The sequence below is a fragment of the Gnatocerus cornutus genome, unplaced genomic scaffold (genome assembly GCF_029298725.1).
Source record: "Gnatocerus cornutus isolate USDA-ARS CGAHR unplaced genomic scaffold, icGnaCorn1.1 Chromosome12, whole genome shotgun sequence".
NCBI classification, from domain to species: Eukaryota; Metazoa; Arthropoda; class Insecta; order Coleoptera; family Tenebrionidae; genus Gnatocerus; species Gnatocerus cornutus.
This window is the reverse complement of record NW_028275360.1, coordinates 1,431,164-1,443,350: the sequence shown is the minus strand read 5'-3', so window position 1 is coordinate 1,443,350 and position 12,187 is coordinate 1,431,164. Positions and strand designations below refer to the sequence as shown.

Below are 12,187 nucleotides of genomic sequence, written 5' to 3'. Positions count from 1 at the left end.
GGAGAAGATGGAAGAACAATTCACCAACAACCCCTCACAGGACAGGAACTTCGAGATGGAAACCGACCAGAACGTCCAGCATCACCTCCAGGTACCAGAAGGGTACAGGATGGATGAAGCAACCGAAGAAGAAATCGAAAGAATCATCAAGGACCTCAACCCGAAGAAAGCTCCGGGAAAGGACGGAATCACCAACACGGCAATCCAAAAATTGCCACAGGTAGGTAAACAAGCACTACTGAAAATAACCAATGCAATTTTAGGTCTCCGGAAGTTCCCGGAAGCATGGAAGGAAGCAAGAATCATCATGATCCACAAACCAGGAAAGAAGAAGAAGGACCCCGCCAGCTACCGACCCATCAGTCTGCTCTCCAGTCTGAGCAAGGTAGCCGAACGAGTCATCCAAAGAAGAATTCTCGAAGTAATTGAAGAAAGAAAAATCATCCCGGAAGAACAACACGGATTCAGAAGAAGACACGGAACCATCCACCAAACAACAAGGATCACAGACTTCATCATCCAAGGATTCAACGTCTCAAAAGTGACAACAGGAGTCTTTTTGGACATCGAAAAGGCCTTCGACAGAGTCTGGCACCAAGGACTCGTCCGGAAACTTATCGATTTCCGGATCCCGTTGGCCTACGGTAAGTTAATCCACTCGTACCTTACTAATCGCTGTTTTCAGGTCAAAGTCAACGAAGAGGAATCCACCAAGAAGTGGAGCAAAGCAGGAGTCCCTCAGGGTTCTGTCCTAGGGCCGCTCCTGTATTTGCTCTACACCGCGGACGTTCCAACGACGGATGACACCGTCATCGCTACGTTCGCGGACGACACGGCCATCCTGGCCCAAGGAAGACACACCGCAGGACTCGCCAAGAAGATCAACACCCACCTGGAGGAAATCGAAAAATGGACAGAAAAATGGAAGATCAAAGTCAACGGGAAGAAGAGCAACGGAATCATCTTCACGAAGAGACCAAAGAAGCACAAACCAATAAGAAGCATCAAGTTCAGCGAAGAAGACATCCCATGGAAGACGGAAGTCAAGTACCTTGGAATCACCATGGACCAAAAACTTGACTTCCAGAAGCACACCAACGAAGCGGAAATCAAGGCGAAAAGGATCAACCAGGAACTCTACCCACTCCTCAACCGGAGGAGTAAGGTAAGTATTGAAAACAAAATACGTATTTACACTTCTGTTATTAGGCCCACCATGACGTACGGAGCACCAACCTGGAACCAAGCAGACGAAAGAAGAAAGAAGAAACTCCAAATCGTGCAGAACAGGACCCTGAGGAACGCCATCGACGCCCCATGGTTCATGACCAACGAACAAATCCACAACGACCTGAAGATTCCACCCATTGAAGATGTCATCCAGAAGATCGCCAGGAGGCACTTCGAGAAGGCAGCAGAACATGACAACCCAACAATTCGGAAGCAAACAGAGGAAACCACCACGAGAAGATTCAAGAGGCCAAGACTCGCAATGGAAGAAGAATAGAAGAAAGAAAAAGAAGAAGAAGAAAAGGTCCCACACTGGAAACACAAGACCCACCGAAGAAGAAAGAAGAAAAACCACCGAAACAATAGGCCACCGAAGAAAACAAGAAGAAAGAAGAAAACCACCGAAGAAAAGGATCCATGACTGTGGAAGAACACGAAGATCGTGAGACCACGAAAAAGTAACCACAGACCAAATGATGACGGAAGGCGATTCTCTGACGACCTGTCGTGCTGAGAACATCACTTGTGAATTCGCTCGAAGCCACAAATCCCCAAAGCATCTTTCGAAATGGCCGCATCTGGTACCTGGGACCTCAACACCATGACGGTGGACACCTTGGATCGCTTGATGGAAGTGATCGCCATGCGTCGGGAATTTCTCGTCGCAATGGGTGCCCCGTCAACGTCTGAGCCCCAACCCAATTCGGCCCCCATCGACTCCGACCCGGAAATGGACGTGGAAGTCCGCGAAGAGGGTGAAACCAAGAAGAAGGGTAAGAAGAGGCATTCAAAGGAAGAACAAGAAGAAGGGTACGAAAACCCCAAACGAACGTCGAAAAGATAGACCCCGAAAACCCCCAAACCCGTGGAGACGAAGAACATCTTCGAAAAACTCCAAAATGACGACCAGCTAGACGAACCGGAAAACGAGAAGACCGAAGAAAAGGACGAACCGCGCCAGAATAAGGTAGGTGATAATTCTGGACAAAATTCTACACCGATCATTTTAAGAGACCGAACGAAGTGGACGAGAGTTTGCGCCGCTCTCAAAAGGAAGCACATAAACTGGACGAAGGCAACGTCAACGAGGGAAGGAATCAAAATCCAGCCGGAAACGGTACAGGATTACCGGGCAATGTACCGGTTCCTGAAGGAAGAAGGCCAGGAATTCCACACTCACCAACTCAGGGAAGAAAGGCGACTGAAGGTGGTGATCAAAGGAGTCCCGCAAGAAGTCACAGAGGAAGAAATCAAAGAAGAATTGCATCAAGAAGGATATCCGGCGGAAATGGTCCGTCGGATGAAAAATCGAGAAGGGAAACCACGACAGTGTGTCATCGTGGAGATTGGTAAGGATTACAAGTCGATATATAATAAAAGGAACATTTTAGGTCTGTGCGTCACCGTCGAGGCGCTGAGGGCGCGCACGGAGGCACTGCAGTGCCACCGGTGCCAATTGTTCGGGCACGTGCAGCGGAACTGCTTTGCAGAATACCGCTGCATGAAGTGCGCCGGCAATCACAGCACACACGAGTGCACGAAGCAAAGGACAACGGCCGCGAAGTGCGCCAACTGCGGGGGAGAGCACATCTCCGCCTGGAGAAGGTGTCCCGAGCGGCCAGGAATGGAGAAGTCAAGGGAACCGAAGAAGTGGGCCGAAATCCCGAAGAAGCCGCAACCAACACTCAAGGAAATTCAGCAGGAGGAAAGGAAGAAAAAAGAAGAGGAGAAACCACACTCCTCCAAAAAATCGGAATCAAAGTCCGCCCCAAAAACGGACACAGGTAAGTTAGCTGAAGAACTGTCATCTCTATTGATTCAATTTCAGGCTAAAAATCCAACGGATGAGGAAATCCTCCAATTCCACAAAACCATCGGTCGCATCATCAGGATGACCGCGAATTAAGAAGAACACTTTGAGTGGGAGTAAGAAAAAAGAAAAAATGAAGAAACAACTGGCGGACGGTTTGAAAATCGCCGCCTGGAACGCAGATGGGATCAAGAATAAGAAGCAAGAGCTGGAGCTCTTCCTCAAGGAGAAGGAAATAGATGTGGCCCTCTTAAATGAGACCCATCTATCAGGTAAGGACAGTTTAAAATTTCAACATTTTTATTGTTTTAGAAAAGACAGAGAAAACAGACAAGGAGGGGGTGTGGCCATTCTCATCAGGAAGAACATCCAGCACCACCCACTCAACAACACAGCCGCCAATGAAAACGTGGAACAAACCGGAATCGTGGTCTCCACGAAGAGCGGTAAACTCGCGTTGTTCGCGGTTTACTCGCCGCCAGGAGCACCAATCGACGAAGAGGAACTCGACGAAATCTTCAAAAGGAGGGAACCGACGATCGCAATGAGCACCTTCAACGCCAAACACATCGTCTGGAACAGCAAAATCACCAACACGCAAGGAAGAAAACTTTTAAGGTACGTAGAAAATCGAACACTCACCGTTATTTCCACAGATGAGCCGACAAGATACCCGCCTGGAAACTGTGGACAGCCGGACATCCTGGACATCGGAATCATCAAGGACATCAACAAAAGGTTCAAGCTGGAAGTGGAAGACGAGCTCAGTTCCGATCACAACCCGATCGTGCTGACGCTGGACGGAAGCCGAAAGCGAGAACCAAGGATCATCGAGAAGGTCAACTGGAACAAGTACGAAGAAAACTTCACCATCGAAGAAATCGACATCAACAACGGAGAAGAACTAGAAGAAGCAACGAAGAAACTTGAAGGAGCCATTCAATCAGCGATGGAAAAATCCAAAACGAGTAAGATTCAATATGAAATACCAGAGAAAGTTCGCGACGAGATCAAAGAGATCGTCAAGAAAAAAAGAAAAGCTAAAAAAGTGTTTCAGAGAACCCTCGCACCACAGGACAAGAGCGAACTCAACAGATGGAACCACGAACTCAGCCGGATTCTCAGGGAAGAAGAAAACCGGAAGTGGGAAAGAAAAATGGAAGAACTCAACGAAGAAGATCATCCACCATGGAGAATGGCAAAAGCACTGAGGAAGAAAAGAGAAGAAATCCCCCCCCTCGAAACGGAAACCGGAACGGCGTACGAAGACAGGGAGAAGGCAGAAGTTTTCGCGGAGAAGATGGAAGAGCAATTCACCAACAACCCCTCACAGGACAGGAACTTCGAGATGGAAACCGACCAGAACGTCCAGCATCACCTCTAGGTACCAGAAGGGTACAGGATGGATGAAGCAACCGAAGAAGAAATCGAAAGAATCATCAAGGACCTCAACCCGAAGAAAGCTCCGGGAAAGGACGGAATCACCAACACGGCAATCCAAAAATTGCCACAGGTAGGTAAACAAGATTCATTTTTCTACCTACTTGAAGATGTCGTAAATTTTAATTTTCGGACACAATAGCCTGTTTACACCCTCCACATTATGAGTGCAATAAGATAATATTCGACTCTAAAAGTCAGGTACGCCATGGTAAAAGCTGGCTACTATACCATGGCCTACCTGACTTTTAGAGTCGAATATTATCTTATTGCACTCATAATGTGGAGGGTGTAAACAGGCTATTGTGTCCGAAAATTAAAATTTACGACCTCTTCGAGTAGGTTGAAAAAGGTGGACCCGTGCTTCTTCCAGGTTTTCGAGATTATTATTATTGATCCCTTCAATGTTTTCTTTTAAAAACGTTATTAAATTTTTAATTTTTGTTTGTTAATTTTAAAAAACCGAGACATCAATTTTTCAAACTTCTTCATTAGATTGATCTAACCAACGTTGCCACATCATGAAATAGGTTTTAAAGAAAACAATGTGAACAAAATTCGCCAAACAATTAACATTAAAATGATTTTTCTTACTTACCGGTCGTCTTTATACATATTACCACTCCAAATAGATTGTTTAAAAAAACCTTTTAGTTTAACGACATTTTAATGTTCGACTTAAAGTCCCCACTTTTTCTAAAAATAAAAGAATTAAGAACAAATACATAGTTAAACAGACTTCTTACAAAAGATTCTGTCTGGAAACTACCTATTTGTGGATTAAAATTTGTGTTTAAAAATTGTAAACTGTCCTTTGTCTTTATAACCTTAAAATTTATAAACGGCACAGCAAGTGTCAGAAATTTACTTTGTATGTCAGTCACAATGACAATAATAAAAGTTGCTATACATCGTCATGTCAAAAAGTGATTCGAAAATTCTTTATAATTATGTAAAATACACGTTCCAACATTAAAATGATGGTAATTTTTTCGTTCTCATTGTAAAATTTTGAAAACTTGATAGCCCTCGATTTTTTTAGCTTGTTTAAAATTTAAATTAATAAACAAAAATTAAAAGCTTTTCAACGTCATTAAAAAAAAACACGGTGAAGGGATCAACAATCATCTTGAGCCCCCGCGCTAATAAAAGAGGCACGGGTTCACATTTTTCTACCTACTTGAAGATGTCGTAAATTTTAATTTTCAGATACAATAGCCTATTTACACCCTCCACATTATGAGTGCAATAAGATAATATTTGACTCTAAAAGTCAGGTACGCCATGGTAAAAGCTGCCTACTATGCACAGGTTTTAAAACTAATTTTGTTTTCCAAAATAGTTTACCTGAAATATTTTGTTTTATTTGGAAGTGCTCAAAACACACATGCGCCAGATTTTTAAATTTGTTGCAATAAATTTTATTAATAACATCGTAAACATTGACGCAAAAGAAATAACAAGATGGGAAAACATCTTTATTTTATTCATTTTAATTTATTATCATTAATGCTAATTTTCCAATACATTAAATTCATTTCGAGAGACATCGAATTTCGAAATAAGAAAAATCAATGAAACAAACTCCGAACCAAGGCAAACTTATCTGCCTGGCTTATTGTTGTACTGTGGTAGAAAATATGCTAATTTTACCGACGATTTTCACCCTTATGGATGATTGGCATGTGACAAATGGTTAGTATGTTGGGTTGCATATTTTTCAAAACACGAATTTTAGTTGAGGGGTAGAATAGCCTTAAGTTTTCCTGAATTGACTTAGACTTGTTGGTGTCTCTTTCAAATTGTTCGATTGATTTTTGATTGATTGATGTAGGTCGACCAATTCTCAAAAATTACACACAAAAAAAAAGGTTAAACTTAATTAGATCTTCCCTGAGTACCACAATCTGCGATTTTTAATTAACATTTCGCTCAGTTTTCCCTGCTTACTTAATTACATTAATTACATCAAATTTAAGTTACATTAATTGTGGTACAGGCGTACCAAACGAAACAAATACCGCAAACTTGTAAGAAAAGTTACATCAAGCAGCAATGGAGCTTTCGAAGCATTTGACGCAAATTTATTACTAATTAATTAATTAGTTCTAATCACGACGTTGATGCTATTTATGCTTCAATTCGTACTCCTTGTTTCCATGCTGTTTCCCTACTTGTTCAAATGCAAGCACTACTAGAACTGCTGGAATAAACGAATAATCAATTTTATTAAATAATCGCTAATCTGAAAGAAGAGAAGAAGAGAAAGTCATGCTATGCTGCAAGTAGTGCTTCTACGACTTCAATTGCTTTGCATGTTCTTTTAAAAACTTAATTCACTTAATTAATTGGAATTATTTTTAAATATCAAGTAGCAGCATTTGAATTATTTTTTGGACATGTGGCTGAAGGTTTTTTAGAATTAGTTTATGTCAAACTGACAAATGTAATCACAAACATTCTTGCCAATTTGAATAATTTTTGAATGAATGTCAAGAGGAAGGCGAACTCGATCTAGCAAAAAATTGATTTTTTAGGTTGCAATGTCCACTTTGATGTATTAACTTTAGTGACTTTCTAACACAAGGCCCCGAATCCAGAATCTAGTGACAATTTTGACATAAAAACGTACAAACTCGGTCAACAGCCCAAATCGCCGTTTTACTAAGACCTAAAATTACGTGAAAACCTTTGTTTCAAAATCTTCTAGCTCCATCAACAAAATGAATATTTTGTTGTTGAGGATCTTATATGCAAAGAGAGAACTTGATTTCACTGTGAGCTAATCAACTCTTGGCTCATAATAAAGATAATGAGGTTTTGGTACAAAATTGTCAATGGAAGAAAACTGTTAACCTAAAGTCCTAGGCTAAAACTTAAAAAAAATCAAGTTTATGAGAAGATATCTTCAAGTTTATGGAAGGCACCGATGACGAACTTTGTTCGTTTTTTTTTTTGAAAGACTGTAATTAATTCTATTTATTACGTTTACTAAATAGTTGTTTAATTGTTTCTTGAATTCTATTGTATCATATTCATTTTTTTTCTATATCTTTCTCTTCTTTAGAAATTTTGCTATTTTATTTCTTTTCGCCCTGCCCAGTAATTGGCTTTGCTGTTGGGCAGTCATACTACTACTAATAAAAACTTTGACCAATTAAATTCCCAAACTTCAGTTAGCTGCGCAATTTTTAGTGCAGCTATATGGGAATTAGTAGCAGTAGTCTAATAATAAATAAAAAAAAACTTTACAACATATTTACATACAATAAAGCTATTAAAGTTCCGAATTTTTGCTTTCGAAATGTTATCATTCTGAATTAACTGATAACGAGAAAGTAAAAAAAACACAATGAATAAATGTATAAAATAAATAAAATCTCCACACTCTCAGCATAGTAAAAACCGCCAATTGTCAAAAAAGATGTGTTTCGTATTAACAACCGTTATTATGAATTTGGCTCTATTTAAAATAGTAAGTCATTTTTAAATTATAGATCACTCATTTTATCTTTATTGATTTTATTTCAGTGTGTGAGCTCACCTCTTTTATTCGTTAGTTTCCTAATCAATGCACTACCGTTTCTAAGTTTTCAAAAAGGAACCCACATCATAACCGAAATTCTTGTAACAGTGAATGGTTTTTTGATTTTGGCCACAGGAATATCCGGCTTTATCACAAGTTGCATCGATACAAAACTTCTTTTTAAACTTGTAAGTTATAAAAAGGGCATGATTGGGTTTCATAAGTTGGTAACACTGCAAAAACAATTGAAAGATTCTTACATCATGAACATAACCTTAAATGTCTCATAGATTGACACTGAGAGTTATCAATCATATCGATTTTGTTTTTAATTTTCGTATTGTAATATTACTTTTTAGAATCGAATCCTGTTGGCAGTGATGACATGTATGCAAGTTGGGATCCAAATTTACTTGTATACAAACATGAAGTTGGGCAGTTCTAAATCTGGTTTTTCGGTTTCCAATTTTGCCACTGCTAAGACGTACGAGATAATCCTGTTCTATCACATAGTTCCACTGGTTCTAGGGGTAAATTATGATCATAGTTGACTACATTTTAAAAAGCGTAAATTTTATTCTCTTAGAGTGACGTTGTTTCTACATTTGTGTTATATTACTAGACGACGTCACTGCAATAGAAAAAATTGGATTATACAGGTGTTCCAAAATTACCGCAAAAAAAAACATACAGAAATATAGAAATCATTAATATGAGCAATGATTTCTCCTAAAAAAGTTAAATTTTGTTTATTTTAAAATGTTAAAGTGTTTTAAAGTTGGTAACAATCAACTGATTTATACAGGGTGATGAAAAAAAGGTATGTTCTTTCCCAAAATTGAAAACCAAAAGGAAATTGGTGCTTTTTTAACTAAAATAAAAACTTTCTTTTAAAAACGATCAAACTCTGTTTGGGTAAACTTTTTATAACAATTGCATTGTTTGTCATCACATTGTCTTCAGTTAATCATATTTTGTATAAAAAAAGACAAAAAGTGCTTTAAACCAAGTTTCTTAAACTTTTAAAAGTACCTTTTCTTGGCTATGCAGAAAAATTTTCAATGTTGCAACATTGTAAAGTTCTTAGAATTAGTTGCTTAGTTACGGAGACTGCCGAATGTAAAATTTTATTAGAAAGGTTAGCAGCAAAGCCAAGTTTTTCCATAAAAAAATTCATATTGTGACAAGGTATGGGTTTAAATTAATTTTGCTTTGATTTCTGAGATGGTTTAAATGAAAAGAAATACATTAATTCATTCTTTTTTTAATCACCGTGTATAAAAATTTTTAGTTTACTTATCAGAGACTTTAGAAGTTAAACTTTCCAACTACGCATTAATAAATCCATGAATTAATCTCATTTATAAAAATCTCTACATTTTCTTTCTTTTTCTGGTTTTTAGACTTAAATATTTTTCGAAATTGTTGTTTGGTTTCCATTTGGCGAAAGTTTAAAATTGACTAAAGTTCTGCCTAGTTGTTATCTTTTAAGTTCATGATTTCATCATTTCATTATTACGATGTTGCCAAATAAAAAATCTGATAAATGTTCTAGTTTTTTGAACTAATAAAACAACAAACTGAAATTCAAATTTTAAAGTTCGGTTAACATTAACACAGTTTAGTTTATTATTTTTTTTCGGAATTTTTAGAACACCTGTATATTACTTAAAGCAAAACCACACAATCGAACTAAAAATAAAACTGACTGGTGTTTAGGGAATTAGCTGATAATTTTACTGTTTTTAGGTGATTGGCATGATTTTAACTACACTTCGGATTTTCATGTTTACTTCATCGCATCAAGAAAGAGAAGTTGAAATGAAGTCATTTATTTGACACTTTATGAGCAATAAGTATTTAATGTAAACTTTTTATAATAAAATAAGTTTTTTAACCCGTGTAGTTTTTATCTATGAGTAATAACAATAAAATATTTTATTGTTAGAAAAGGCCAAACCAATAAATAGTAATTACTTCCGCGTTTTTGTTCTTTTATAATAAATTATAACATAAATTTTATACAGGGTGATTTTTAAAAAACGGCAGGCGTTGTAGAATTTTTATGTATAAACCGATTTAAAAATTAAAAAAAAATTAAATGGTTTTTAATTTACTATAAATTAATGATTTTAGTATTTTCCAAAATGTCTTAGTATCTTTTGGGCGATATTTAACTTTCTTATTTTAAATTGCCACCCATATTTTTTTTTCATAATTTGGAAGATATTAATATTCTTGATTCAGAAATGTGTAATATGTTCTACTTTTAATAAAAAAATATTTTTAAAAAATTATTACAATTTAAAAAAAATACGCAATAAAAGTTAATAAAATCTAGATGCATGGTGTCAAGTAAAAGAATGCCGTTATTGCAATGTCAAAAAGCAGCAAATAACAAAAAGAACAAGTTTTCTTTACATTATGTTCTCTTTACATTATGGCTATAATTTATTAGTTCTATGAAATAAAAAATTTGTCGGCCCTGATTGGCTAAGATCCATATATTGCGTTTTAATGACCGTTGTACAATGGTTTTTCAAAAGAGGTTAAATGAGCCATAAATAGAAATATCAACTGTAAGTAAACAAGTTGTAAATGTAAGTAAACTTAAAAATGTTTGCGTATGTTCGGCGCTATAAAAGTTAAATTAGTCATATTTATTTCAGTGAATGGTCGTAGACTAAAATAAAAATTATGCTTGTAGATAAAATGTCGTTTTTTACTGGTTATCAAGCAATTTTTGCACTGAAATAAGAAGCCTTTGTACAGTTAATTGCAAAATTAAAGGAACGACTACAATGTTGCAGATTTAATCCGGCTGCTTTCTGACAAATTTGGGTGACAATTATAACTAAATTTGTCAAAAATTGTATGAACAGTTTATTAGTTGCATAAACAAAAATGAGGGTTCATCTAATGAACATGACAAAATAGTCGCGATAACACTGAGGGACGAAGGCTGGTCTATTCAGCAAATCCCCCATCAGTTAAATTCGTCAAAGACAGCGATATTTAACTTGATCACTAAGTGGAGACAAGAGGGCACCCTTTCAAGAAGGCGAGGACAAGGAAGACATAGAGCATCAAGTGCTGAGAGCGACGAAAATCTCATGAATTATGTTGAAAATAACAGATTTAACACTGAAGCGCAATCTTTGCAGAAAACAAAATTTCCATGCTCTGCATGGACTGCGCATCGTCGATTGAAGGAACAGGGCATTGAGAACCATCCCGCTGCGACGAAATGCAAACTTACTGACTTACTATCATGTTGGTCAGAATGTCTGTTTTTGAGACGAACAAATTTTTCAGTCATTTTTCAGATCGGCCGAAACTGCTCTCCACGAAGGATCTAGAGATCATTGGAGGTGAAGCAGTCAAATTGTTCATGATAAAATTCATTTCTACAATTACAAAAACAGCTTCATGTAAAAAAAACTACATTTTGATTTAAAATAAACTTAAAAAGTTTGTTTAAGTAAGTTAAAAAACAGTTTATTTAAATGTGGAATGACAAAGAAAAAAATAATAACAAACAGGCATAACAATTGATAAACAATACAAGAAAAAATAGAAAAAATGAAAAAGAATTACAAATGCAATGCATAAAAAATGTCACGGCGTCGAAAAATTTACTTGCGAATTTAGGATGAAATTCAACAATTTTTGTATCTACAACAATTTAGAAACGCAACACAAAATACATCTTCCACTTGTCATTAGATACCAAAACATTTCTAAAAAAACGAAGGATCAACGTAGGTGGACATCCATTTTGCATAATTTATGAATTTTATTATTTACTTGGGCCTCATTTTGCATCCTGCCCTAGTCATTCTTTCCTTTGGTTAGCTTGTTATTAAAGTGGTTTCTAAACACCTACAATTTTGCTCTAAAGGATGCTACAAGATAATTGTCGTGCAGAAGGGCTGGCGGCTGCAACATAAAACATTTACCGAACATAAGGATCTTATCGACAGTAACACAATTCATTGCAACAATTTGCTTGGTTTATTTGACAGAATTATTGATAATGTCAACATTATCCACTATGTTTGTACATTTTGTAGAAAAAAAATTTACAAAGCAATGCCTATGAAATGTGTATTTTGTGTAGCAGTTTCAATTCGTTAGGGTCCGGTTATTAGACGACTCACCTTGTATCTTCGTAAAATTAG

At 36.9% G+C, this 12,187-nt stretch overlaps 1 protein-coding gene across 1 annotated transcript; it reads left to right on the top strand.

Annotated features, from left to right (window-relative positions):
- The first annotated feature begins 7,694 nt into the window (after positions 1-7,694).
- LOC148166852 (uncharacterized) lies at positions 7,695-9,845 on the top strand. Its single transcript, XM_088048391.1, has 4 exons — positions 7,695-7,955; positions 8,012-8,194; positions 8,366-8,536; positions 9,756-9,845. The coding sequence occupies exons 1-4, from the start codon at positions 7,905-7,907 to the stop codon at positions 9,843-9,845; spliced, it is 495 nt and encodes a 164-aa protein (XP_087904517.1). The 5' UTR covers positions 7,695-7,904.
- Positions 9,846-12,187: the final 2,342 nt, after the last annotated feature.

Excerpts from the sequence above, each read along its gene's own strand:
- LOC148166852 (XM_088048391.1), top strand. The coding sequence starts at position 7,905 with ATGTGTTTCGTATTAACAACCGTTATTATGAATTTGGCTCTATTTAAA. Across the intron at positions 7,956-8,011 it reads ATTTGGCTCTATTTAAAATA|TGTGTGAGCTCACCTCTTTT; the intron begins GTAAGTCATTTT and ends ATTTTATTTCAG. Across the intron at positions 8,537-9,755 it reads TAGTTCCACTGGTTCTAGGG|GTGATTGGCATGATTTTAAC; the intron begins GTAAATTATGAT and ends TACTGTTTTTAG.